Raw genomic sequence first — 27,172 nt, 5'->3', positions numbered from 1 at the left:
AAAAATTATGACTACATTTCAGGGTGGGTGGAGGTGAAGATATTAAGTCAAGTTATTATGTTCCTTTCATAATTTACAACTCCAAATAATTGTAATTCTGCAAAACATTCTGAAAGTTGTGTAAACCTTATCATCACTGTGGCATCTGCTCCACATAATGTTGATCATCCCAGCACCTCGATCCGACCCAACTTCAGGAAGCATTGCGCATTTTGGGATTAAACAGCTCCAGTAGATATATTATATTATAACCAGAGGGCATTACAATAACATTCAAAACGAGATCTATTGACTGCATGACCTGTTAGTCTCCAGACTCCGGAGTAGGCTATACCCCTTGACCGCTGCGCTCACGGAGTCGTGGTGCACGGCCCGCTATCTCTCCAAACGCATGCAGTCTCCCACATAATTCGGGGTAGGATAAGTAGGCTACATGTAGGCTACATCCTCTCCCCCTTTCTGTAAAGCGCACATTGTGTTGCCTTTGTATATGAAACAAGCTATAATGATTGAATTGATCTGACTAATAATCAGTTATTGCGGTGGTATTCCACTCAATTCCTTTATATCACCACAACTGACAGATGTTCCCAGAACAGTAACGTTTCAGTGTTCAACTGGCTTTGTTGGACACCTACTAAGATAAATAACGTTAGACTGGTGAACAATGCGGATTTTATGTCGGTTTCACAGCGCAAATGATCTGTCTTCTGGTAAGACCCACAGTTGCAATTATTTGACTAACTAGGTCTATACTGTTCGTAGCTGGCTGAAAGCTAGTCTAATAGCCCAAGCCTCCAAGCTTGCGTGGCCGGCTGCAGGGGGCTTTTCCTCTGTCGCGGGGGAGACGTGTCGTCGTTATACTTTTATCGTACTTTTCCCAAATTGGCCTAATGCAAATTCGAGGATACGGCCTGTTAGGTAGCGTGTATCTTTATAATGTTTGGGGGTTAATATAATATTAAGGACTTTGTAAATGCCCCTGGTTAGCAGCTAGAAAAATGGCTATTGATCTGGCTGTTGCGCGATCTAGCTCTTGTGTTGTTTAGCTCGGAGCGGTGGTAGCTATGGTAACGGGGCACACGCCTGTCAATCATAATGATTCCAGTTGGTCATTTGCTCAGAGAACTGTCAATCAGTTGTAATGAATCACGCCCAGTTTTGAGTGAGTGAACTTTTTGAGTGGCAGATTCAGACCTCTAAAAACATGTTTTAAAAGAATTTGTATGGATGAATTCTGAAATAGTTAAACACATGTGTTTTGTTGTTGCCTAAAGATACCTGGAAAGTGTTATATTGAACCACCATGTTAATCCTTTAACCATGGACTCACAGTATATCAACTTCTTTAAACACCACTTACGTAAAAACTGTATCACTTCTCCATTCTCCATATCCCATACATACATTTGTCCGTGACATGAGAAAGCTTGGAACGAAACAATTTTTGCTCCAGAGAATATTCATTATTCATATTATATATTAATATAATTAATCACAGGATGTTTGAATCTGTCATTAATAACTTATTTTGGTGACATGTAATCATTGTTGATAATACTAAGGCTAAACCTTCCACTTCAAATGTTCCATGCTTTGTCAAATTAAGTTCATTTATACAGTATTGATAACATACTTTTAAGTAGCCTAATACACACTTTTCACACACTTGTTTTTGCCCCAATTAAAGATTCTCGTTCGTAATTGGTCAAAGTCCCAATTCTTAAGGTAGGCGGGATCTGCGTATACTGTTCTTTCATTGGCTGTAGGAAGAGGAAGCGTCGGGAGCGCGCCGTCTTGAGGTTCGCGCATCAGCTGGAAGCAAAAATGTCCGACCCTACGGTAGCTGACACCCGCCGATTAAACTCTAAACCTCAGGATCTCACCGATGCTTATGGTCCCCCGAGCAATTTTCTTGAAATTGACGTTTACGACCCACAAACTGTTGGAGTCGGCCGGAACAGATTCACAACTTATGAAGTGCGAATGCGGGTGAGTGTTGTTGGTGTTGGGGATGGAATCGGATCAGGCCTCTGGAACAGTGGTTGGGAGGGGTTTTTCGGAAAAGTATGGACTGTGTTCCTCTTCCGCCCATGCTTTTTAATAAATAAAATTCATACCGTTTTTATGTAAAGGCCAGCTATATTTGGCTTGGAAGTCAACTATTCGTGTCATATATCAGGCGACCACTAGGAGATGTAGCCTATTGTTTTTTTATTTTAATAATGACGCGTAGACAGATGTTCTAATACAGCTGGTTCCGCAATCAAAGAATCTCAACAAGATGTGGTTGTCTGAAAAACCATCTATGTTCACCACTACTTTGAAAATGCCAACTATATTCACAACTATTCTGAAAATACCTTCTATATTCACAGCTACTCTGGGTTGTGATAACTGGTGGTGGTGGGACTGTGAACGGCCCACTAATTGCGTTGTGCTGATGCATGATGGTCTAGATACAGATACGGATATTACTTTATTGTTACATCCTTTGTACGTGTACAGGGGAGTAAAATGATTCTATTCTGGCTCCTCAACCTTTATTAACAACATAATAACAACACAAGATGCATAATAACAACACAACATACATAATAACTAGCCTACAGCAGATGACTTGTGTAGAAGAGAGGCAGTGTTTCCTGGTCGGCGAGTTGAGTTTACATGTTTTCCCATGTTCCAGACAAACCTGCCCATCTTCAAGCTGAAAGACTCGTGTGTGCGGAGAAGGTACAGTGATTTTGAGTGGCTGAAGAATGAGCTGGAAAGAGATAGCAAGGTAGGTGATTATCATCGTCATCAGCACCACCATCACCACACAACAGAGACGTGTCAGTGGCGTTTCTGTATTCATGTTATTGCATGCGGTGCCCTTGGGTGTCAGTGTTACATTGTCTCAGCCCAAGCTGTTGTTCTTTCTGCAGATCGTGGTGCCCCCTCTGCCTGGGAAAGCTCTGAAGAGACAGCTGCCCTTCAGGGGCGATGAGGGTATCTTTGAGGAGTCCTTCATCGAGGAGCGGAGGGTAGGTCTGGAGCAGTTCATTAACAGGTTAGTACGCTTCACAGTCGTGTTCTCCTTCAGGGTTCCTGTGGATCCTTAAAGTCTTAAAAGCCATTGAATTCATTCATCTTAAAATAAGGCCTTGATTGGTATTAAAATGTCTTAAATCAATCTTTCAAAAGTCTTCAAAATGCTAAGACATGGGAGTAGGATTTGAGTGTCACGATATCAATTCAAAATGGAAATGAGCTTTTGACTTCAAACTTCAAAATCAAAAGCAGATTTGCGATTCTCCAAGTATTTTTTTTCATTGCCAAATACCATGGGTAAAAACTAAACAAAGAACAGAGTAGGCCTAGTCTACTTGGCCATCTCTCCCAAAGTAAATGTTTTTGTTAAAGCTAGTTGGGGCTCAAAGGTAGCTATAGGTTTTCGTTTGAATACATAGCCAAGCTAGTTGAATACAGTCAGACACAAGATGCACTCATCTAAACGTTTATATTGGAAAGTACTGGTGCATGGACGATTGAGATGATTGGACATTTTTCTGGAGGGCTCGTCCAAGGATGACATAGAGAGAACATTAGCCTATAAGGTATGGTGTGGTGTACAAGCTGTTGGGACTGGGAACAAAGCAAAACACAACTAGCTAACCTTAGCTAGTGAGCTATCTAGACATAGTATCTACAGCCAAACAGGCGTTCAATAGAATAGGTAGACTAAAGTTAGCTGGCTAGCATAAGCCTTAATAAATAAGCTAGCAAAAAAAAGAGAGAAACTAGCTACTATTGCTAGCAGCTAGCTACTATTGAACACCCCTGTTTGGCTGTAGACTATGCTATACAGCTCATTACGTTTTGCTTTGTTCAGTTCCAGTCCCAGTAACTAGGCTAGTAGCTAGGTATAGTGTGCTTGTTAGCTAGCTGTGTTTCAGATAATTTCGTAGATTATATGTTGATATGGTATAATTCAAAAGGTTTAGTACTAGCTAACGTTAGCTGGCCTAGCCAATGTTAGAGTTGGCTAACCCTAAGGCCAGAGATGGATTGTGAAGCTGAATGTAAAGTTACTTGACAGAAAGCTAAAGTTTGACTATCAACATGGAGTGGGAATCTTTGGAACGTAACCTTGCATCATCCATTCACTATCAGATTCAGATCCTGTCTAGAGCCCGCCTGTCCAGAACTGTCATCCGGTATCAGGTTGCATCCGGTTTTGTTTGTGGCCCGGATGCTCAGAACAGACTTTCTGCTAGCTAGCGAAATTGGGGAAGTGCAAATAAAATAAAATAAAAATGCCTGTTCAACCAAGCCTGTTTCTGCTTTAGCGTTGTGCTAACAGCTGAGCATTAGCTGTGCTGTTAGAGACCCCAAGCATGCTCGCTCCCTGGCTCATAAACAACCTATCATATCTCTTTACAATGGAGCGTGCTACGAATGACACTCAAACAGGCAATCATTTAACAGACAGACCCCAAGCATGAACACTCCCTGGCTCAGAAACAGCCTGTCATATTCCTGGATAATAATATCATTGTCCTTAAACCCCTAATTGTCCCAAATTTGGCTATTGTGAATTTGGTTTTAAATTTCATTCCGAGTGGCCTTAAAGTCTTGAAAAATATTAAATCTAACTTGCCTTAAGCTTTAGGAACCCTGTCCTTACATGGGGTAGTGAAAGTGCTGTGAATGTGAGAATAGATTTAAACACAGGTTTCTTTCCCTAAACTGTCACCACACACAAAGAAAGTACTTCAGCCATTTTCTTCCAGCCATTTTCTTCCAGTTTTCTCCCCGTCTGTGAATGAGCTCACTCTGTCTTTGACTCTGTGTTACTTCATATTAACCTGAATCACCTCACAATTCCCTCCCCAGAATCGCAGGACATCCTCTGGCTCAGAACGAACGCTGTCTTCACATGTTCCTGCAGGATGAGTCCATCGACCGGAACTACATTCCTGGAAAAGTATGCAAGTTAGGAGGGGCGGGGCTAGGTGGGGCGGGGCGGGGCTAATGTCAGACAGGCGGAGGGGAGGTGGACTGGCTGCTCCATACCCATTTTCATGCATCATACCCAGCAAGAAAATTGCTTTTTTGCACTAAGATATATAAATATTTATTATGTGTATATACACGTTTGACCTCAACTTCATGTCTTCAATGTTTGTCTCTATTTTGCTGTATACTGTGCTCTACATCACAGCTGTATGTGTCTTACAATGTCTTTCCCCTTCTTCTAGGTGTGAATAAAAGTAAGTTTTGCTATGCTTTTTATTCGCTTATATACAGCATTGTGATAATTTTCTAAAAACAGTATTGCATGGATCGCCAGAGTGAATTAACACTTGATATCGGCTGAACTGGGTGTCCTAATGTTATCTTCATCCATTGTTTTCTTCTTCTTCGATTGGTGTGAATATCCTGTGTCCAGAGCTGTATGACCTTTAACTAACCAGCTATGTACCAGAATGTAGACCAGTCATTCAGGTCTAGTCAGTGGTTTTCATAGTTTCCTCTAGTGCCTAAAACCCTGGGGTCCAGGTTAATGTTAATCAACTCCTGACAGCTTTGTACAGTGTTCCTCTTCCCTTGGCTAAATGGCTGCTAATCTCCTGTTTTCATCCCCTCTATTGTGTTGCTATGCCTCACTGGCCCACCTGAAACTCCTATATGGAAGAAATCAAAAGGTTGTTGGCTTTATACGGCCAATGTGCTTCTGTTTGAAAATGTTGTTGGAGAAAAACTAGAAGGAGGTGGAGTTGGTGAGTGAGGCCATGACTTAGACGTTGTTTGTTTTTGTTTGTGAAACAGCGGCATGGATGAACCGTGACGAGGTGCGCTCTGTGCCTCCGACCCGACCTGTCCACGCCAACTCCGGCTGATGACCTCATCTCCCATCTCCCTCAACACCTGCATTTCCGAACTCTGTAAATACTCTGTAAATATATACATATAATATGTTGTTCTTAATCTATGTATCCGGAAGTACATTAGAACTCCTATCAGAGGTTGGAAAAAAAAGTGAAATCGCCAATCAAGGGTGATTTTGCATGCAGGCTTACTGAATTCTCTCCCTCTCTCCGCTGATCGCTCACTCACTGCACATATTGTGTGTTTCTATGAACACTGAGATCTAAACCTCTTGTTGCAACTCTTGTCCACTAAAACTCACTCTACAGGTTGTTGATACTGCTCTCTATCGACATTCACAACAAAAGACAAATCTTATTTCTACACAGGGTTGTTGTTCACTATCTCAGACGGAAATGTATGTGGCGTTCCTCAGGTGCCATCTACTCTGATTCAGCCCAGCCCACTCCTGCCTCAATCCCCACTCCTGCCTCAATCCCCACTCCTGCATCAATCCCCACCCCTGCCTCAATCCCCCCCTGCCTCAATCCCCACCCCTGCCTCAATCCCCCCCTGCCTCAATCCCCACTCCTGCCTCAATCCCCACCCCTGCCTCAATCCCCCCCTGCCTCAATCCCCCCTCTGCCTCAATCCCCCCCCCCGCCTCAACCCCCCCCCGCCTCAATCCCCCCCCCCCGCCTCAATCCCCCCCCCCGCCTCAAACCCCCCCTGCCTCAACCCCCCCCCTCTCAATCCCCACCCTTGCCTCAATCCCCACCCCTGCCTCAATCCCCACCCCTGCCTCAATCCCCCCCTGCCTCAATCCCCCCCCCTCTCTCAATCCCCCCCCCTCTCTCAATCCCCACCCCTGCCTCAATCCCCCCCTGCCTCAATCCCCACCTGCCTCAATCCCCACCCTTGCCTCAACCCCCCCCCCCCCCCCTCTGCCTCAATCCCCACCCCTACCTCAATCCCCACCCCTGCCTCAATCCCCACCCCTACCTCAATCCCCACCCCTGCCTCAATCCCCACCCCTGCCTCAATCCCCCCCACTGCCTCAATCCCCACCCCTGCCTCAATCCCCACCCCTGCCTCAATCCCCAACCCCTGACTCGTCTATGGATGATGATGCAAACTATTGGGGAGGAGGTTACAATATTTTCATGTGCATTTGGCCACATTTCAAATACATGACTGCTGCTTAGATTTTGCCATTTTTATACATTTATTGATAATGTAATGTTAGTTTATTAAACCATTGTAAAATCCAAGAAAAGTGGTTGTTCAATTTTGTCTTTTTTTTTTTTTTTTTTTACATTAAATCATTCATGGAAATTTTCTCTATCACTTTTGTCATTCCTATTCAATGCAGTATGCTTTAGTTATGTGAAAAAAACACTGCAGATGTGACTGGTTCCAGCCTGAAATGACACCCCTGCCCCTGGCCTGAGCAGTGTGGCATCAGTAAAAGTGCTTCCGCTCATCGTTGCACAGATGGGGCTTGGTATCCTGTGTGGCGTGTGAGTGTGGCGCCGAGGAACAAACCACCGACCATGTCATCCAGGACTGTCCGATATACCGGACACCCAACGGAATGCATGGCCTGGCGGTTTTGTATGACGAAATGGAGACATGGCTCCTGGAGGTGTATATAGCCTGGGTGACCCCTCACCCAGGCTCGGGGGGGGGTAAAAGGATAGCCCCTCGGCCCCGAACCCGGGGAGGAGAGGACACAACACCTAACCCGCACGATGAAGAAGAAGTAAAAGTGTTGTGGATCCGCAGCTCAATTTTTTTGGGTTCCGTTCCCAAAACAATGGGAACCTTAGGTCTTGGATTTAGTTACTAGGAATTGTTAAACAAGTCCACAAGATGTGGAAGTTTTCCAACACATGCATACAGAAGGGCTTCTGGGAAATCAGATTAGCCTACTACACAAAACTCTGTAGTTTTGATATTTTAGAAATGTAGCTAATAGGCTAGTATTATTTTTCATTTTTGTTTTTGAAATGAGTAGCCTAGTGAGTGATTACAACCCTGGCTTTTTGACTGAGTTACAAACAACCATGCTGCAGATGACCTCCCCTTCATCATATAATACTGTATGTTGTTTTTAGATCTTAATGTAGATTCAGTTGCAGGAGAATATCCACATGCGCTCTACATTAGAACTTGGGGGGAGTGAATTCATCAATCAGGGGTAGTTTTACAAGTAAGCTTCCTGAATGACCACCCCTCCCCCCTCTGATATCTCACTCACTGTACAGTAGGCAGCACATGTTGTGTCACTTTATCAACACTGAGACCCAAACCTCTCTTGCAGCCCCTACCGTTATTACAGCCAACTTCTCTGCTAGGTAAGAGGCGTGCCCGTCGTTCTAGGAGGAGCGTAAGGTGGCGAGCCCATCATTCCAGTTAAGAGTGACTCACATATCGTTGACCAAAAATGGTTATTCCGGGCTGAAGGCTATAGCGCGCGTAACATATGTGTTGAGAACGTTTTTTTTTTGTTTGTTTTTTTACCGTTCCACTACTACTCCAATATTAAGACCCCGTTTGAATAGGATAGAATGTTTATTAGCCATTTGTAACGGGAACGGGTATGTCTACACTGGAATTCTTGAAATCGCTTGTCTCAGTTCTTCGTCGGTATCTAGACATTAAAATATTCCCTAACTGGCAATTTACTATAATATCCGTCGTCTATCAGTCTAATCCTCAACTAGCCTACTTATCCCATCCGATCATGGATGACTGTCTGTAGGCAGTGCAATTAAATAACGTTATACATTACGAAGTATACATTCGTGCGTTGAATTGTCTGTTGTCTCAAACTTTTGTTAGTTACAAAAAATCCGATGACCACCTTCCCAAATACACGAGAAAAAAAAACATGAAAAAGGAGAGAAAATTAACTGGGCTGTAAATATGTGCTTAATATGTGTTTAATATGTAGGTTACACTTGTCAGAGCAGCATAGGCTACATATTCTGCTAGCCGGCCGGCCCCAGTGAGACGCTTGGGCTTCTGGGACATAATGAGATCAAGTCGTGGTGGGATGGGATGGCTGATATCTATTTTCATAACATTACAACGCCGAGCCACGTTTAATAAACCTTATTCAACCAAAGTTTGTATTTGATGTCCACTAATTCCTCTCGTGTCGTCTCTCCTCAATGGAACGTTACACACCCCAATGACGTAGGAATAGGAGCGGGTGGAAACACGGCGAGCCAATCAGATCCGTCTGGTTGTAATAAAACCACCATAGTCAAAGCGGCGTGTGTTCTGTGTTGCTTCCTTCCTGAGTTGTATCCGTGTCTTTATTTGTGTACCGCGTGAGTCACACCTTACTGCAAACCTTTCCGCCATATAGCTTGCCTAAACACACGTTTGCTCCGTGGATTGGAAACCGTCGAAGTCGCCTAGGTCCATCGCAGAATTATTTATTTTTAATTAACCTTAATTGGGTAAGAGTTATCTTTATTCCATTCTGTCCATATAATTATGTTAGGTATAGATATATGGCGGGCAATCTAACGTTAGCTAGCTATATACATTGCGATTTGTTTAGATCGTTTGGGCATGGGATTCTAAAACTCGCTATCTAGCTGACGTTAGCTATGAATACTGAGGGGATGTTTCAGTAATAGACTACTAGTGGTGCTGTTGCTATCACAGCGTCGCACAAGCCCATCATGATGCCATGCTACCAGAGTGAAGCTACATGCTACCAGAGTGAAGCTAACCAGCCAGGACGAACCTGCTATGCGCGCAAGACTCAACATGCTTGCATCATTCACTGCTCTGATCGGTTGTCAGTCTGGCAGGATGTGGAGTTCTTGATTTTTTGGGGGGCTGTGTAGACGCTGAACTGCGTATTGGGGATGTTGAGTTTGTGTACAACTTGGCTATAACTACTCCAGTTGTACAAGACAAAATGTAGATGTGATGTGATATAAATGTAGTTGCTTTCTCTCATTTATACTGAGGAGGATAGGTTGGTCAGACTGTTTAATGGCTGGTTATCAAAGTTACGCATGACTTCCTCTAGCGCATAGCTTACAGACCCAATCGTGATCCCTTGTGTGTAACTGGTATGTTGTGTGTAGCAATCTTCAGTCATTTTGTTATGTTGTTTGTAGCAATCTTCAGTCATTTTGTTATGTTTGTAGCAATCCTCAGTCGTTTTGTTTCAAATCCTAGAAGATTAAACCACTTATCAGCCACACATCCCGTCTGGTTGCAGAATAAACAAGTCATGTTTTATCTGACCGTGCATATTAGTCTGACTTACTGACAATGCGTTGGTCTACATATTAGTCTGTGACCAGGCATAAGCCTACATATTAGTCTATCTTACCGAAGTGATCAAGACCACTGGAGCAGCTGACGGCACCAAAAGACCAAATCAGTAATAAATGACTTCACTGAGGTGGACTGAGACAGACATTTTTGCTCATTTAATGTGTCATTCCTGTCGCTGTTAGGCTCTGGCTGTGGGTGCGGCTGCAGCGCGTATGGGTAGGTGGTGATGGGATGTGCTTGGAGATGGATGGATAGATAGACAGGCAGGCAGGTGCAGATGGATGGATAGATAGACAGGCAGGCAGGTGCAGATGGATGGATAGATAGACAGGCAGGCAGGTGTAGATGGATGGATAGATAGACAGGCAGGCAGGTGTAGATGGATGGATAGATAGACAGGCAGGTGCAGATGGAGGCTGCGTCCCTGTGAGGTCCCGACCTCTTCCTGCGGTAATGCACTGTAAATGACTACAGAACGGAGGCGGCACGATGTGACTGCTGAGGTTCGTCCAGTCGGCCCGTAATGAGATTGCCCTTTTATTTCAGGAAACCGCATAGCAAATGCACTGTTCCTCTGGGTAATTCTGAGTGTGTGGACTGACGTGACCATGGAGATGCATTCCAGCTTCGTTCTCTGCAAGCGCTTTCCCAGATTCCGTCACGAAAGGGGCAGAATGGTTTTTGTTTAGTTTTTTGACTAAGGACAGTTTTTTTTTTTTTTCCTGAAATGGGTTTGCAGGCTCTCAATAGTTGAGTCTGTTTTTCTGTTCTCAGGGACACCAGTGTCCGTCCGCCTTATCAGTAGCACTCTCAAGATTTGATGATTACATTTTCAAGGGTCTACTGTGGCTTCTGTATATATATATATATTTTTTTTTAATTTACTATTTATTTTGCACTGGTTCAGTTGAATTGCACACCTGCTTGGCCAGAAATCATTATTGTCAAATATTGTTTTGTGGTGAAGCCTACCGTGATTTCTCAGCTTCGCACAGTTGAGACTAATTATTTGTTCACCTCTAATAAGGCTAGCTGGCTTATGCAAGATATCATCTCATCATCTTAACCATCTAGGCCAACGCTGCGCTTGATAAAGGCTAGTCTTGATTCCAGGAAGCCAGGACTAGACCAGCTTGAGCTAGCTAACATTTAGGCCTTGAGAGTTTTCACAGATTGAAAATGCAAGCAGTGTGGATTCAAGGTCTACCAGCTGGATCCTTCAGCGTAACTCTCAGCACATTGATTAGATAGTTTTCAGGTGTACAGGCGTTGGCTGGTGTAAACCTGCTTTAGCCTAACTGCACACCACTGTACTGAAGTACACACCTCTGAAAGAATGTGAAGAATTGGACCTGTTGCTTAGTGGGCACTGTCAGCCAAACTCTCCTTCATGCTCTGCCTCTCAATGAGCTCCCAGACGCAGCCCAATTAAATTTGCATGGCTTCTCAAGGTGCGTGTGTCTTTGTCTGGGGAAAAAAAAACCCATCAACCTTTAGTCGTTGCTAAGACAGGGAAACATTTTTATGCTCCCCATCATGGCTCCATGGTTGTAGACTTGGCTTGACGGTAGCCAGACGCCTCTCTGATGCACGGTAGTTGCTTTTTGTGCACAGTTGGGCAGAGAAATTCAATTTTTTTCCAGGACCGTGCATTGGGATCAGCTGTCTACTTGTTGAAATTTTAATTAGACTGTTGTGTCAAGTCGAGAGACCTTTGATCAGGAGTTTTCCATTCTTCTATCTCACTCTCTCGTCACACTTCTATGCAGCCCTTCCTTCCCCTCCCATTTCTCCCTCTTTCCTTTCTCCGCTCTTCTCTCATTCTCTTCGTCCTTCGTGTCCTTCCCCCTTGTCTAGAGTTTTCTCTGGCTCCTGCTTAAAAAGGCCTGTCTCCCTCAGTTGGCCTGTCTTTCAGATGGAAGGGTCGGTAATGGCTGTTCGCCTTTCTTCCTGTTAAGGGCTACAGGCCAGTCTGGGGGCTGGCGGGGGCCGTCTCCATCCGGTGTCTGGCCAAACCGCCTGTCAGCCAGCATTTCCCTGGTGTCCATGTGGGATCTGCAGAGAGAATTGTGCTCTGTTGCTTTGACGTTGTCACTGTCCTTGGGCCTGTGCTCCTGCCCATTGACCCCCCCCCCCTCTGTATGTGCCTAGCCAACGTGATTGGCTAGGCATATGAATGTCGGCCTACAGCCTACACTGCCTTACCCACGTTGTTTGCCTGTCCCATGCCTCACAGACGGTGAACAAAGACCCTTTTCTTTGAGATTCCCTGGTCTTGCTATCACGTAGCCTGTTTTGTCACCAGCTCATTTCTTGTCTAGGTCTCTTGGGGACATCTAATCGGGTATCAAATTATATCAAGGGCGGTTGCGTCCGGCAAAACGTCTCCGGAACGGACCCTCCCCTTATTATTCCGCACGTGACCTCATCCTCCTTACCCCCCTGTCTCTACTCTCCCTACCCCCCTGTCCCCCCGTCCAGCTCTCGGGATTGTGATCCGTCCTCGTCCCCAGCGGCGCCATGGTGTGGAAGACGCTAGTGTCCTTCGGGAAGATGCTGATCCGGCGGAGGGAGCTGGACTGCAGCCAGGAGGAGACGCGCTTCGCCCGCTGCCTGACCACGCTGGACCTGGTGGCCCTGGGCGTGGGCGCCACGCTGGGCGCCGGCGTGTACGTGCTGGCGGGGGAGGTGGCCCGGGAAAAGGCGGGCCCCGCCATCGTGCTCTGCTTCCTCATCGCGGCGCTCTCCTCCGTCCTGGCCGGCCTGTGCTACGCAGAGTTCGGCGCCCGCGTCCCCAGGACTGGCTCGGCCTACCTGTACAGCTACGTCACCGTAGGGGAGATCTGGGCCTTCATCACCGGCTGGAATCTCATCCTCTCCTATGTGATAGGTGAGTCAGAAGTGGCTGAGCAACATGTATTCACGTTGAACCCTTCACCCATGCTGATTATACTGACAGGCTGATTAGCAAGTACCTGGATGACCTGAAGAGCGCACGGGCCTCTGGGTAGAGTCCCTGAGAGTGACTCTCTTGCTCCATATCCTCCCCCTCTCTCTCCTCTTTCCTCTCTCTCTCCTCTCTCTCCTCTTTCCTCTTCTCTCTCCTCTCTCTCCTCTTTCCTCTTCTCTTTCTCTCCTCTTTCCTCTTCTCCCTCTTCTCCCTCCTCTCTCCTCTCTTTCCTCTTCTCTTTCTCTTCTCTCTCTCTCTCTCTCTCTTAGGCACAGCCAGTGTGGCTCGAGCTTGGAGCTCCAACTTCGATGACCTAGTCGAGGAGAAAATCTCTAAGTTTTTCAAAGCCTTCATGTCGATACCGGACACTGGCAAAGTCCTGGCCGAATACCCAGACCTGTTCGCCCTCATCCTGGTCATGCTTCTCACCGGTGAGTGTCCTTGCCGTACTATTGTAACGAGTAGGCTGCTGCACACGTACCACAACACAACAACCCAGCTAGACAATTGTAGGAAAGGGTGTTTATCTTAGTGTCGTGTGATGTTGCGAGCTACATCCGTAGACACCGCGTGTGTACCTAACTGTTAACAATTACACACACACACACACACACAGGCCTTCTGGCGTTCGGTGTAAGCGAGTCAGCCCTGGTGAACAAGATCTTCACCGGCATCAACCTGGTGGTGCTGAGCTTCATCATCATCTCTGGCCTGGTGAAGGGCAACCGGGCCAACTGGAGCCTCACCGTGGAGGACTTCATCAACGACACCAACATCACTGACCCACGGTGAGGCACCAGCAAACCCACTGGTCATACTTTGGAGTTAAAAAAAAATATATATATATATTTTTTTTTTTTTTTTACAGGAATAATATTGCATGTCTGGTAATGAGCCATATGTGTTAGGTAGTATAAATGACCTAGACAGTGTTGGGTAGTATTAATGACCTAGACAGTGTTGGGTAGTATAAATGACCTAGACAGTGTTGGGTAGTATAAATGACCTAGACAGTGTTGGGTGGTATAAATGACCTAGACAGTGTTGGGTAGTATAAATGACCTAGACAGTGTTGGGTAGTATAAATGACCTAGACAGTGTTGGGTGGTATAAATGACCTAGACAGTGTTGGGTGGTATATATGGTTAATTTTCACCAAAATGGATCCCCCATGGTTGCTCTCTGCAGTCGCTTGCTGTGGTAATTACCAGTTGTCTAAACAGACTTGTCTAACCAGACAGATGGGATTAGAGAGTGTGACGGGTAATTTTCCAAGTGCATGTTTTCCGTGCCTGTGTGTGCGCGTGCAAGCTTGTGTCGTTTGAAGAGTCAAACATCAAGGGTAACAGACTACCAGGTCTCTTCTGGGAGACGTTCTGGGTCTCTGAGCAGGCTAGTCTCTCTTTGTTCCAGACCTGTGTAATAACTCGCTCCTTTCCTTGTGCAGAGAGATCCAGACCAAGTTCGGCACGGGCGGCTTCGCCCCGTTCGGCTTCACGGGAATCCTGTCTGGCGCGGCCACCTGTTTCTATGCCTTTGTGGGCTTTGACTGCATCGCCACTACAAGTAGGTCATTTCCTGTCTTACCTGGCCACCATTGTGTATTTTATATCTTTGGTAACAAAACTCCAGCTAACCTTTTTTTTTTTTTTTTTGTTCTTCCCACCCTCGCAGGCGAGGAGGCGAAGAACCCCATGCGCTCCATCCCCATCGGCATCGTGGCCTCTCTGCTCATCTGTTTCGTGGCGTATTTCGGCGTGTCTGCCGCGCTCACGCTCATGATGCCCTACTACATGCTGCACTCCCAGAGTCCGCTGCCCTCGGCCTTCCAACACATCCACTGGCACCCGGCTCGCTACATCGTGGCTGTGGGCTCCCTCTGTGCGCTCTCCACCAGGTTAGACGAGAAGTCACTCTCCACCAGGTTAGACGAGAAGTCAGACTCTCCACCAGGTTAGACGAGAAGTCAGACTCTCCACCAGGTTAGACGAGAAGTCAGACTCTCCACCAGGTTAGACGAGAAGTCAGACTCTCCACCAGGTTAGACGAGAAGTCACTCTCCACCAGGTTAGACGAGAAGTCACTCTCCACCAGGTTAGACAAGAAGTCAGACTCTCCACCAGGTTAGATGAGAAGTCAGACTCTCCACCAGGTTAGACGAGAAGTCAGACTCTCCACCAGGTTAGACGAGAAGTCAGACTCTCCACCAGGTTAGACGAGAAGTCAGACTCTCCACCAGGTTAGACAGGAACCTAGACTCTCCACCAGGTTAGACAGTAACCTAGACTCTCCACCAGGTTAGACGAGAAGTCAGACTCTCCACCAGGTTAGACGAGAAGTCACTCTCCACCAGGTTAGATGAGAAGTCAGACTCTCCACCAGGTTAGATGAGAAGTCAGACTCTCCACCAGGTTAGACGAGAAGTCAGACTCTCCACCAGGTTAGACGAGAAGTCAGACTCTCCACCAGGTTAGACGAGAAGTCAGACTCTCCACCAGGTTAGACAGTAACCTAGACTCTCCACCAGGTTAGACAGGAACCTAGACTCTCCACCAGGTTGGAGAGGAACAGGATCAGTGTAGTTAATATAATGCAGTGACGATCCCTGGTCCTTGTGTCTCCAGTCTGCTGGGCTCCATGTTCCCCATGCCCCGGGTGATCTACGCCATGGCCGAGGACGGCCTGCTGTTCCGCTTCCTCTCGCGCATGAACGTGAGGACAAAGACGCCTCTGCTGGCCACCATCGTGTCGGGAGTCGTAGCGGGTGAGCTTAGTACTTCTTTTGACATTTTCTGTCAGCGAAGTCACCGGTTGTACCCATCGAGGCCACTGGCAGATTCAAGCAAGAGTTTTCACAAACCATCTACCTCAAGTGACGTGATGCGTTTTCCGTCCTCAGCCCTGATGGCGTTCCTGTTCGATCTGGCCGCGCTGGTGGACCTGATGTCCATCGGGACTCTTCTGGCCTACACGCTTGTGGCTGTGTGTGTGCTCATTCTCAGGTCAGTCACGGCAGTCACGGCCTGCTTAGCTATGTTTCACCGTTTTGCAAGGATTGCGAGTGAACGGAGTGCGTTTGTGCAAACCTCACCGCTAAACTTCGAGTGTACGTTTTTGATGTTGACGCGCGCCTCTGCGTTTTCCAGGTACCAGCCTGGCAGCCTGGGTGTCAGCGGGCCCAGTCAGAAGCTGGTGGACCTGGCCGCTCCGGAGAAGGCGGCCATGATGGAGGGAGACAGCGAGGACGAGCTGGACGCGGAGGACCTGGAGACCAGGCCCCTGAGGGACCGCTTCAGTCCCAGGATGCTGCTGGTGCCCAGCTGTGACATCCCCACCAAGACCTCTGGCCTCATTGTCTACGTCACCACCGCCATCATCAGTGAGTTCCCGTCCTCTGCTCTCATTACACCTGTAGTTAGGAAACTATATGGTACAATATCAGTCCATATCCATGGAAATTAATTTAGGATTCAATACTTAGTTTAATATACCAGTTTAATATACCAGTTACTGTACAAATGTGTGGTGAAAATAAGATAATTATTTGAGTGAACACTGAAAAATTATTTTAAGGCTACATACTGTACTTGCCATAAGTGGTCACCCCTTGTTATTGAAAATGCCAACATCGGTTCCCTCTCCCTTCTCTCTGTGTAGCGGTGCTGTTCACCGTGCTGTGTGTGGTTCTGGCGGTGTGGGGGCCGGAGGTGGTCCAGGGCAAGCCTGTGTGGGTCACCCTGACCGTCGTGCTCTCCTTGGCTTCCCTGGCGTGTGTGATCATCATCTGGAGACAGCCTCAGAGCAGAGAGACTCTACTTTTCAAGGTATAGTGGCGCGAATGAATCACCCTAATTGTGCCTAGTGGCTGATTTCCGTGTTTTTAAATGCTAGAAAAAGGAACACACTTCGTAGCAGAGATGGTTTGTCCGGTGTATTCGACTAAATCACCCTGCGCTCTGCCTCTGTACTGTAATACAGGTGCCCCTACTCCCAGTCTTGCCATTGGTCAGTATCTTTGTCAACGTCTACCTCATGATGCAACTGGATAGGCCAACGTGGATTCGCTTTGCAGTGTGGATGGTACTAGGTTAGTGAGGCCAAATATTTATTAATTGCTCATCTGTTGAAACTGGTATATCTTACCTGCTCTTAAGGAGTTTCGCTAGAACATCATAGCAGGAACATCAACATTGTTGATATGCTTGGCTCACCCTTTCTCTGCTTACGTCTCTCCTACCAGGGTTCCTCATATACTTTTCTTACGGGATCAAGAACAGTTCAGAAGCGAGCTCTGGAGAGCCGGTCCTCCAATCCAAGCGTCGTGTCTCCCTTGGAGAGGATGACTGTGAGGTGGAGCGGATGACGCCCTAGGAGAAGGTTCATTGATGGCACCCTGTCTTGATATTTGAGGTGCAGTTTCAACCTGTTGGGAAGAAGCAAGTCTTAACTTTTACCTTTCTTTCATTGGGTAATTCTTATGTGTCAAGATAGTCGAGTGGAGAGAGCCTTAAAATGAGTCAGTACATTACCCTCTGAATAGATTCATGGTTATTTATGCATCAGAATGTACTCTTAACATATTGACTTGCCAAATGTTTGCATATCCAATCAGTTGTTACTTTTGGTTATGATGTCATTTAGGCATTCACAAACCTTCAGCTAGTTCGTCCTCCTATTCTAGTGCCTGAATTCAGACGTTTTCTCCCAATGACATCTGCCTACTCCTTATTCTTATAGTTGGCACACAGTACGCACATATTTGTATTTTGGATTGACCAAAAATGGATTTTGGATTGTATTTTGGATTGACCAATGTGCATTTGATATTCTCCACCCCCAGAACTCCGTTTGCACTAGTGATTCTTGACAATGAAATGTAAATGTAGGACATTATAATATTATTATATTATAGAACTTATTATAGCCTCACAGAACTCATTATAGCCTCACAGAAGGCACCTTTCCCATTTTTGAGGAATTAATTTTAAAATAAACTATTTTTTTGTACCATTTATTAATTGAATATAATTTGGATATTTATACAGATGCATGTATATTTTGTTGGATACATAGATTTTTATGTATGCTCCATTTTAAAGTTACAGAAAAAACATTCGTTTTGGTGTGATTCTGACATTGAGAAATAATTTATTTTTGTATTATGACTAAAGAAACTCCATTGAAATGGAGATTTATCAAAAGGAAGTTAGTGGGCTGCAGAAGACACCTGTACTGTACTATACTGTACTCTAGAGAAGGGAGGGAAGGGATCAAACATGATTTAATTGGCCCTGCATTTCATCCTGTCATAATGGCCTTTAAGGTACACTTTTATTTAAGGACAAGGCTGATATGAATGCTAGTTATTTTCATGGTGAATTATATGTATATTTTTGTACATAATTGTTAATATTTTGTTTGTGTTGCCTGTATGTCACTTATACTGTCAGAGACAAATCATTTGACCTGTTGTGATGATATGAATATCCAAAACACAGATCGCATCAGTCAAATTCTGTATTTTGAAACCTTTCTGTTACCTTGTTTACATAATCTTGTGCCTTTCTTGTATCTCTGTAATATTTGTTCTGTCACCGTGGTTTCATCGGGCACCCATAACTGAATGTAAATCTGGGACCTTGTTGAGGACTTGACCGAGGTGGCTGGGCTGTACTGGAGGGTGAAAGGTCAACTAAATGATTGCTCCATCTGGGCATCATCACATAGTGTCATGAAAATGTGTGGTCCATTGAACTATTTACTAACCGCACATCCAATGTACATGTTAACTCCTAAATGATTGTATGTTCTAGTACATTAAGAGATTTTCAATCATATAAAGTGTCTTTATCTTTGTTTGGGGACTTTCTACAGTGCGTGTGTGTGTGAAGCAGTAGCCCTACATGTATAACTATCTTTATTGATGTTTTTGGTGATGTTACTTTTTACTCATGTTTACAGGCATTTTCTTTTTAATAGCATAAGTCTTGGTCATCAGTGTTTTACAATAATTACAGTATTGTGAGAGTGATTTTCTTGTACTTAACTGATGAAATTCAAAAATGTGTCTGTAAATGTGTCAAGTACAATGCTGTATTCAACTGTGTCTGTACGTGTCAAGTAAAATGCTGTATTCAAGCGTTTTCAATAAATTAATGAGAACTTATTTTGCCTTGTGTTCAATTGAACCCAATGTTAATCTCTCACTTCTAAAGTTTTAGTTATACATATAAATGAGGAAATATAAAAGACAAAGTGCGCAGTAAACGACATTAAATTACCACGTGGAATACTTACTATTACCACAAACTGCATATTCACTCGTAATGGAATCTGTGCGCAGAACTACTTTTCCCAGAGTCCCATGGGCGCCTGGCTCCATGTTGGTTTCCTGTGTTTACAACCAGCTGGTTTCCGGCGTCTTTAAATCCCCTTCTGCCATTATCTGCTCTGCTCGACCAACAGCAGCCAGAGTCGAGGGTTACTTGCAGAAAGACACCCTCCACTTATACTTTGAAACATTTGAATGCTGAATTTTATTGCATTGCTTAAATATCGCACCGACCGCTGGGTTGAGGTTTTCAGATCGACCAGGACCGATCTGTTCTCGGAGCTCCATCACAGTTCCTCGTTCTGCCGCAGTCACATATTTTTTTCGCCTGGCTAAGTTACCTTGATGCTAGCTAGTAACTGGTTAGTGCATTACTAATGCTAACTAACAAGCTAGCCAGTGTAGCGGTGGCTTGTTGATTCGTTGCAATATCTTTGTGCTGTAATTGATTTTGATCGTCATTGCGTCACACTCTTCCGAAAGGTCGATTATTATTAGCAAGTTAGCCAGCTAGCAAGTTTAGCTAGCAAAGTTCGCTCGTTTACGCTTATTTGTAGCTAGCTATATAACCTTACGTAGTGTTTGTTAGTTAGCTAGCTAGCTAACGTTAGCTGTTTTTACATTTTGACAGCTGGCATTCATAGATGTATTTCTAGTCGGGGTAAAATCCCGTGCTCAGTTTAGTCTTGCAGTGACAAATGTTCCTGTGGGCACCAGCGCCAGAGACTGCAGGCGGTGCCAGGCTGTGGACGGAGCAGAGGGGCTGAGAGAGAGGAGGTGGGGACCGAGCCAGGCTGTGGACGGAGCAGAGGGGCTGAGAGAGAGGAGGTGGGGACCGAGCCAGGCTGTGGACGGAGCAGAGGGGCTGAGAGAGAGGAGGTGGGGACCGAGACACAGTCCCCTTTGTACCAGGGCCTTGGTCCCGTCTCTGCCAGCGGAACGCATCACTTCCTACTGCAAGTCCAGACCCTGTTCAAAACCATGAGCAGTCAAAGGGACCTTGATTTGGTGAGTGCACCCAAACACAATCCGGCATAGCTAGCAGCTCACTACAGCGAGAGAGTGTGAGAGTGTATTGGGGGGGCGGAGGGGGGCTTGGCAAAGGGATTAACATAAGCACCCAAACAGAATTATATCTGAACATCACCATCTGTCAAATTTAAAGTTCCCCCCCCCCCCCCCCACACACACAAGGCTAGGCTCCCACTGATGATTCCTATCACCTTCTCTACTTCCTCCACGTTCTCCATCCCTCTCATAGGCTGCTAGTTTTACTACCTGTGAACTGGGGTAAGAACCAAGACCTCTGTGGTTTCTGAAGCAGGTAGCAGGGCTTAGAAATTCTTTGGATAATAAAGTAATTGGGCATTTGATGATTTGATGCCATGCAGGGAATGACAACGTAAAACAAGCAGGATGGTGGGGGTTTGGTGGCATTTCTGTTCAGAACTAGTCCCTGATGCCCAGTTGCAGGCCTGCCAGGCGCCTCTCCTGTGCTGCCGGGGATCTCGTCCTCATTCTCCGGATTGGAGAGAGTGAAAGGATGTTACCATGGGCAGCCGGGCAGATTGAAAGGGATGATGGGAGGGGGGTTATTAATGATCACATGTAACCCTGCGTGGAGGTTAAGCAGTTCATCCCTGGGGGAGGGGAAGGGGGGGGGGGGGGTTGGTTTGTTTGTAAACAGATCAGAGCATCGGACTGTCCTGACGTCACGCCTCCTGGCTCAGTCTCTTTGTTCTCTCTGTCCCCGGTTTGAAAGTTCACGGTCAAGCGAGCATGTAGGCCGAGCACGCAGGCCGCCTCTGGGTCTGGGAGGGAAACGCTCTGCTCCTTCATTTATAATTCACCTAGCCTACGTCACACATCAGTCTCCCAAAGTAGGCTAATGAGTATTGCCCAGGCCCGAGGAGCTGATAAATATCCAGTCCGTCTGACCGCTGGTTGCTGATGCTATACAGATATGAAAACGGATGTTTTTACTGCAGGGGAGTTGTGGAGGTCTCAGGGGGGCTGTGGCGGTCTCAGGGGGGCTGTGGTGGTCTCAGGGGGGTTGTGGAGGTCTCAGGGGGGCTGTGGTGGTCTCAGGGGGGCTGTGGTGGTCTCAGGGGGGCTGTGGTGGTCTCAGGGGGGCTGTGGTGGTCTCAGGGGGGCTGTGGTGGTCTCAGGGGGGCTGTGGCGGTCTCAGGGGGGTTGTGGTCGTCTCAGGGGGGCTGTGGTGGTCTCAGGGGAGTTGTGGAGGTCTCAGGGGGGCTGTGGCGGTCTCAGCCGACCTGGCGGTCTGCGACCTGGTTGAGGCGTGTAGAACCCAACCGATCGTCAAAGCTGCTGACTTGACAGATTTGCAGACCGCACCCTGTCGTCTGTTCTCTCTCTCACTACCTCTTTTTTAATTTCCCTTTTCTATCGGCCAACAACACAGATGTTGTAACGGATCTCATCCGTTTTCTTGCCATCGGTTGTGTCCGTTTTCTTGCCATCGGTTGTGCGGCGAGCCTTCTGGAGACTGGACTCACAATCAGACGCTTGACCAACTGCCTTAGTTACTGTGTTGCCTTTTCTCCCATGTCCTTCATTAGATTTTCAATGAGTGCATTGGTTTATTCCCACTGTTCCCAGCCAGACTCTGCACTCAGAAAACTGATGATGTAATCAATGCCGAAACAAGGAGCCATTGAAATTGAAGAAAGGGAGAAAGTGATTTTCCAACGAGGAGACTTTTACCAACATTTTAATTTACTTACAAAGCTGAAATGCTCCTTGGGTTAGTTTCAGGAGGGCTGCAGCCTTCAGATGTCAGACAGATAGTCTTTGTCAGAACGGACTTCACATACTAGCTTTGTTGATGCGGGGGTAGGGGTGAGGTGGGGGGGGGGGGGGGGGGGTGCAAAAGAGGGAAATCCCCTCACACACACACACCACTACTACCCCCCAGGGCTACGCATTGGCCATGTAAATTTAATTATGTGGCCCAGAGCTGTCTGGGACACCTGGGGTTATCACATTAGGCTGACAGCCTGGAGAGGAGCCCTGAGGGGCTACCCCACCCCAACACTCCCCTCCCCCTCCAGCTCCGCGCCACCCTTATCCCCGCCGCCTCTGATCGACTGACTCCACTGCTCGCCCTGTCTGCACGAAGCAGCAGCACGCTCCACTCTGCCGCGGAGAGACAAATCTAATTAGGCAGGAATGCCCATTTCTGCTGCCGCTTCTGAGGGTCATCTCATGTCATTGGGGGTGAGAAAAAATCTGAAAGTGATTCCATGTGATGTGATTGGGCGGAATGCTGCCCTACATTGTTTCTAGCGGGTGGAGAAGGTCGGCTAAATCCGTTTTTTTTTTTTTGTATATATATATTTTTGTGCTCCGTTCCAGTGTGAGATGGTGTGTTTTGTCGTCCTAGGTGAACCTCCGTCTGATCCTGGTGAGCGGGAAGACGCAAGACTTCACCTTCTCCCCCAGGGACTCGGCCACTGACATCGCCAAGCACGTCTTCGACAACTGGCCCTTGGGTGAGCGTCCGCCGCGTCCGGGACCACGGCAGGGATACGACTCGGCAGGGATACGACTCGGCAGGGATACGACTCGGCAGGGATACGACTCGTTCTTGGTAGCGGTGTGCGCTGTACTGCAGAGTTCGAGCGACCGGTTCAGTTCTCAGCTGTCTTTGTTGTGGACGCGCTGTGTCCGGACGAGCTGTCGTCTCCAATCCCGTTTCTCTCGCCACGTTGCTCCTGTCGTTGTTCTTTCTGTTCTTGCCCAGGAGAGAGAGATGGATTTGGTGCTCGTGCTGTTTTAAGATACCGCATCCAGCTTTCACATGCTACACGTCTCTCTTTCACATGCTACACATGTCTCTCTTTCACATGCTACACATGTCTCTCTTTGTTAATGTGTGAAGGCGTGGCCTTATCAACCTCTCTGGCACTGTCGGAACATAAGAGAGATGAGGTCTGGTTCCTGGGGATGGTCTCTGTATGACTGATGCCTCTCTCTCCTCTCTTCTCTCTCTCCTCTCTCCTCTCTCTCTTCTCTCTCTCCTCTCTCTCTTCTCTCTCTCCTCTCTTCTCTCTCCTCTCTCTCCTCTCTTCTCTTTCTCCTCTCTCTCCTCTCTCTCCTCTCTTCTCTTTCTCCTCTCTCTCCTCTCTTCTCTCTCTCCTCTCTCTCCTCTCTTCTCTCTCTCCTCTCTTCTCTTTCTCCTCTCTCTCCTCTCTTCTCTCTCTCCTCTCTCTCTCCTCTCTTCTCTCTCTCCTCTCTCTCTTCTCTCTCTCCTCTCTTCTCTCTCTCCTCTCTCCTCTCTTCTCTTTCTCCTCTCTCTCCTCTCTTCTCTCTCTCCTCTCTCTCTCTCTCTCTCAGGTTGGGAGGAGGAGCAGGTCAGCAGTCCCAGCATCCTGCGCCTCATCTTCCAGGGGCGCTTCCTACACGGCAACGTCACCCTGGGAGGTACACACACACACACACACACACTCAAACACACTCTCTCACACACACTCTCTCACACACGCACACAGACGCACACACACACACACTCACATGCACTCACTCACACGCACTCACTCACACGCACTCACACTCATACACTCATACACTCAAACACACTCTCACACTCGCACACCCACACACTATCACCATAATGTATTGATCAATACTTTTGATGATTAATTCATAACACTGAGTGTTTTTAACTGCTGTTTTTCAGTGATCCTTCCAGAAGGCGTACATCAGTTACTCGGTAGTGCATATTATAGATGCTTTGATCTTGAATCTTGTCAAGTGTGATGGTATGCACCTCTGAGCAAGCAATTAAGAACACTTGGTGTTATGAATTAATCATCAAAAGTATTGATCAACACATAATACCATATTTGTGATTATACCATAACTACGGTATGTATTGTGAATGATAATGACTCATAATCTGTATGGCTCATAAAGTGTTTTTTTTTTTTTTTGCGCAGCTTTAAAGCTTCCTCCTGGCCGAACAACTGTCATGCACCTGGTTGCCAGGGAGACGCTGCCTGAGCCGAACTCCCACGGTGAGAGTTCTTCTTTTTCCTCCTCCCATCTCTCCACCTCTCCATCTCTCCACCTCTCCATCTCTCCATCCCTCCACCCCTCCATCTCACGGTGGGGATGCCAGGTTTGACCTCAGCTTTGATAAAGAGGGGCTCGGCTCTGCAGGACAAGAGGCATGGTTTGATATCTGCTGCATTACTGTGGTCTGGCCTCACATTACTGTCTGTCTCTCTCTGTTTCTCTCTCTCTCTCTCTGTATCTCTCTCTCTCTCTCTCTGTTTCTCTCTTTCTCTGTCTCTCTCTCTCTATCTCTCTCTCTCTGTTTCTCTCTCTCTCTCTCTCTCTCTCTGTATCTCTCTCTGTATATCTCTCTCTGTTTCTCTCTCTCTTAATAGGTCAGAGGAACAGAGGCAAGACCACAGAGAGCAACTGCTGTCTTCTCTTGTAAAACAACAAGAACAACTAACATCCTCCACACGGACACACACACACACACATACTGTGCACATACATTCACTCACAACCACGGATTTGGGATGATCACAGGAAAACTGTCGGAGGACTGTCAGGGACTGTCATCCACATAGTGTTGCACTCTAACCAGAGGCTTAGGATTTTTTTTTTCTTGTGCCAATCTATTGAAATAATTTGTCTTTTTCACCTTTTTTTTTTCTCTGTTTGCCAAACTCTGCCTTTTCATGTTTTTCAAAATGTGTACATAACACCGTCCCACTTGAAGCTGGGTTGCTGACTAACAGCCCTGGAACTCTGCCCTGAAACCCGTGGATGTGGGTTTGATGTCCTTGTAGGACTGGGCTTAAACACTTTGCTACTACTTACAAATCATGTCTCTCCCTATGAAACGGAAGCTCCCTTTGGGTCTCTTAGAACTGTGTTTTATCTTCCCTCATTGTACTTAATTGGGTAGTTTATTTGAAAGTGAGTCTTGTACTTTTGTGTATAGTCTTAATGTTCCAGTCTCCTCAAGCATCTTCCAGAGGAAGGGAGAATATCCGGCCATTGTTAGAGCAAGCGCCGTCGTCCTCACCTGAACCAGACTGGCGGGGTGCTTAATCTACCACAGCACCGGTGGAGTGTGTGTTTGGGCTGTCGTCACGCACAAACACACACACACCCACACACACACACCACTCCCTTGTTTGTTCCTGGACTTGGACCAATGGAGAGGAAGACTTAAAAGTTTTAGAGGGACAGCTGTGTCAACTGTGAGTGTGTGAGAGAGAGAGAACATGCTGATCACCTTGAGGATGAAGGACACCTACTTGTTTTCCCTTTCATGAAAACAGTGAAGATCTCTTCGTCTCCGAGGGGCCGTTTCAGGTGTGGCTTGGGCAGGTCTGATGTGGACTATTTAGACCAGACTGTCTGTCTGCCCCTGCCCCCCTCCAAGTCTGATCTGAGGAGTTAGTGGAGTGCCAGGGACACAGAGCCAGTTCCCGGGGGGGGGGGGGTGAGTGGTTAGGGTGGGAGGGGCCGTCAGTCCTGGGCGTGCATGGCCAGCTTGTGGACTTTGGCGCCGGAGGAGACACTGAAGGAATTCGGTTGAAAGACCACCCAAGGAGAATAAGAGAAGATTTAGGGTGACGTTTTCACCTTTATGTTTGGATGCTGTCAATGTTTTTGTTTGCCTTTTGATTGTGGAGTTCAGTAATATCATTAATATTGAAATCTGAAACAGGTCTTGTATTGGTATTGGTTCTTCAGTTTTAATCGTCTGACTTCTGTTAATTTAGTAATTTTAAAGGGGTTCACGTGTTTAGTGTGTGGGAGCGCATGTGATTTAGCTCTGCGTGTGCGTGTGTGCGCGCGTGTGTGTGTATGAAAGAAGGATGTGAAAAAACTGGTGTTCTGTGTGTTTGTGTGTGATAAGGGCATGTGAGTTTCTAAGAATGTTCTAGAAGAATGCGTCTTTTTGTTTGAGTACGAAAGCTGACTGTGTGAGTACGAAAGCTGACTGTGTGTGTGACTGGGTGTGTGTGTGATACAGGTTGTGAAATGGGAGGATTGGCGGAGGATTGGCGGTGGTTTCCATGGAAACAGTTTGGATCGTGATTGCTTCCTTTGAGTGTCCTTTGGTCAGTCTTTATGTAAACCAGTGTCACTGCTATGAAATTTAGCTGTATACAAATAAGTGTAAAAAATAAAATAAAATGCAACATGGTCTAATTAAAGCTTGTATTATAAATTAATAAAACATCTTTAAATATCTTCCTGTGTATTTCCTGGGTTTGAATTGTTTTTCTGTTGTCATAATGACCTTGATCTCTAGGTGGCAGTGTTTTGCCGCTACCGACTCCAGACTAGACTGCTTATCCAGGTGATATCTTTGGCTGAAAATGCCACATACTGTAGCATTAATTGATTAACTGAGTAGGCTACTGGATTAGCTGAGTTCAGTCTTTCAAGAAATTGCCATGCCATGCACCCACAGAGGATCTGAGTAGATCGATCATCACCGATCACAAATAACTTTGAAACATTTCAATCATGGCGATAGAAAATATTTGATATTTCCAGCAGGGGCAGGTCTGGGGCTGGCGTGTAGTCGGGGAGAGCTCCAACTTTCCAGTTGACATTGGCAGCGAACGCTAGGAAAAGTACCGTCAACGAGACACCCCCCAGATTTAGTACCAAACCTACTGCTGTTACTGACCTTTTTAAATTCAACCAGTAGTTCACCTACACATGGGCTT

The 27,172-nt window shown here is 46.4% G+C and overlaps 3 protein-coding genes across 3 annotated transcripts; all 3 read left to right on the top strand.

Moving 5' to 3' along the window:
- Positions 1–1,820: 1,820 nt before the first annotated feature.
- On the top strand, positions 1,821–5,885 carry LOC311317542 (sorting nexin-12; the record flags this gene model as incomplete). The annotated part of the gene is made up of 6 exons (XM_084448616.1): positions 1,821–1,992; positions 2,687–2,782; positions 2,928–3,052; positions 4,879–4,997; positions 5,244–5,255; positions 5,815–5,885. Exons 1-6 carry the CDS (start codon positions 1,828–1,830, stop codon positions 5,883–5,885), a joined length of 588 nt encoding a protein of 195 aa, XP_084304742.1. The 5' UTR covers positions 1,821–1,827.
- Positions 5,886–9,197: 3,312 nt separating this feature from the next.
- On the top strand, positions 9,198–17,482 carry slc7a3b (solute carrier family 7 member 3b; the record flags this gene model as incomplete). Its single annotated transcript, XM_084448615.1, has 12 exons — positions 9,198–9,323; positions 12,643–13,051; positions 13,381–13,542; positions 13,728–13,899; positions 14,559–14,677; positions 14,786–15,008; positions 15,736–15,875; positions 16,011–16,113; positions 16,258–16,490; positions 16,769–16,935; positions 17,090–17,198; positions 17,352–17,482. Exons 2-12 carry the CDS (start codon positions 12,682–12,684, stop codon positions 17,480–17,482), a joined length of 1,929 nt encoding a protein of 642 aa, XP_084304741.1. The 5' UTR covers positions 9,198–9,323; positions 12,643–12,681.
- Positions 17,483–19,561: 2,079 nt separating this feature from the next.
- ubl3b (ubiquitin-like 3b) lies at positions 19,562–26,624 on the top strand. Its single transcript, XM_084448912.1, has 6 exons — positions 19,562–19,804; positions 20,160–20,450; positions 22,846–22,954; positions 23,799–23,885; positions 24,401–24,478; positions 24,854–26,624. The coding sequence occupies exons 2-6, from the start codon at positions 20,424–20,426 to the stop codon at positions 24,904–24,906; spliced, it is 354 nt and encodes a 117-aa protein (XP_084305038.1). The 5' UTR covers positions 19,562–19,804; positions 20,160–20,423; the 3' UTR covers positions 24,907–26,624.
- Positions 26,625–27,172: the final 548 nt, after the last annotated feature.

The sequence above is a fragment of the Borostomias antarcticus genome (assembly GCF_949987555.1).
Source record: "Borostomias antarcticus genome assembly, chromosome: 14".
Classification (NCBI taxonomy): Eukaryota; Metazoa; Chordata; class Actinopteri; order Stomiiformes; family Stomiidae; genus Borostomias; species Borostomias antarcticus.
The sequence above is the reverse complement of the archived record's forward strand: the minus strand, read 5'-3'. Positions and strand labels throughout refer to the sequence as shown.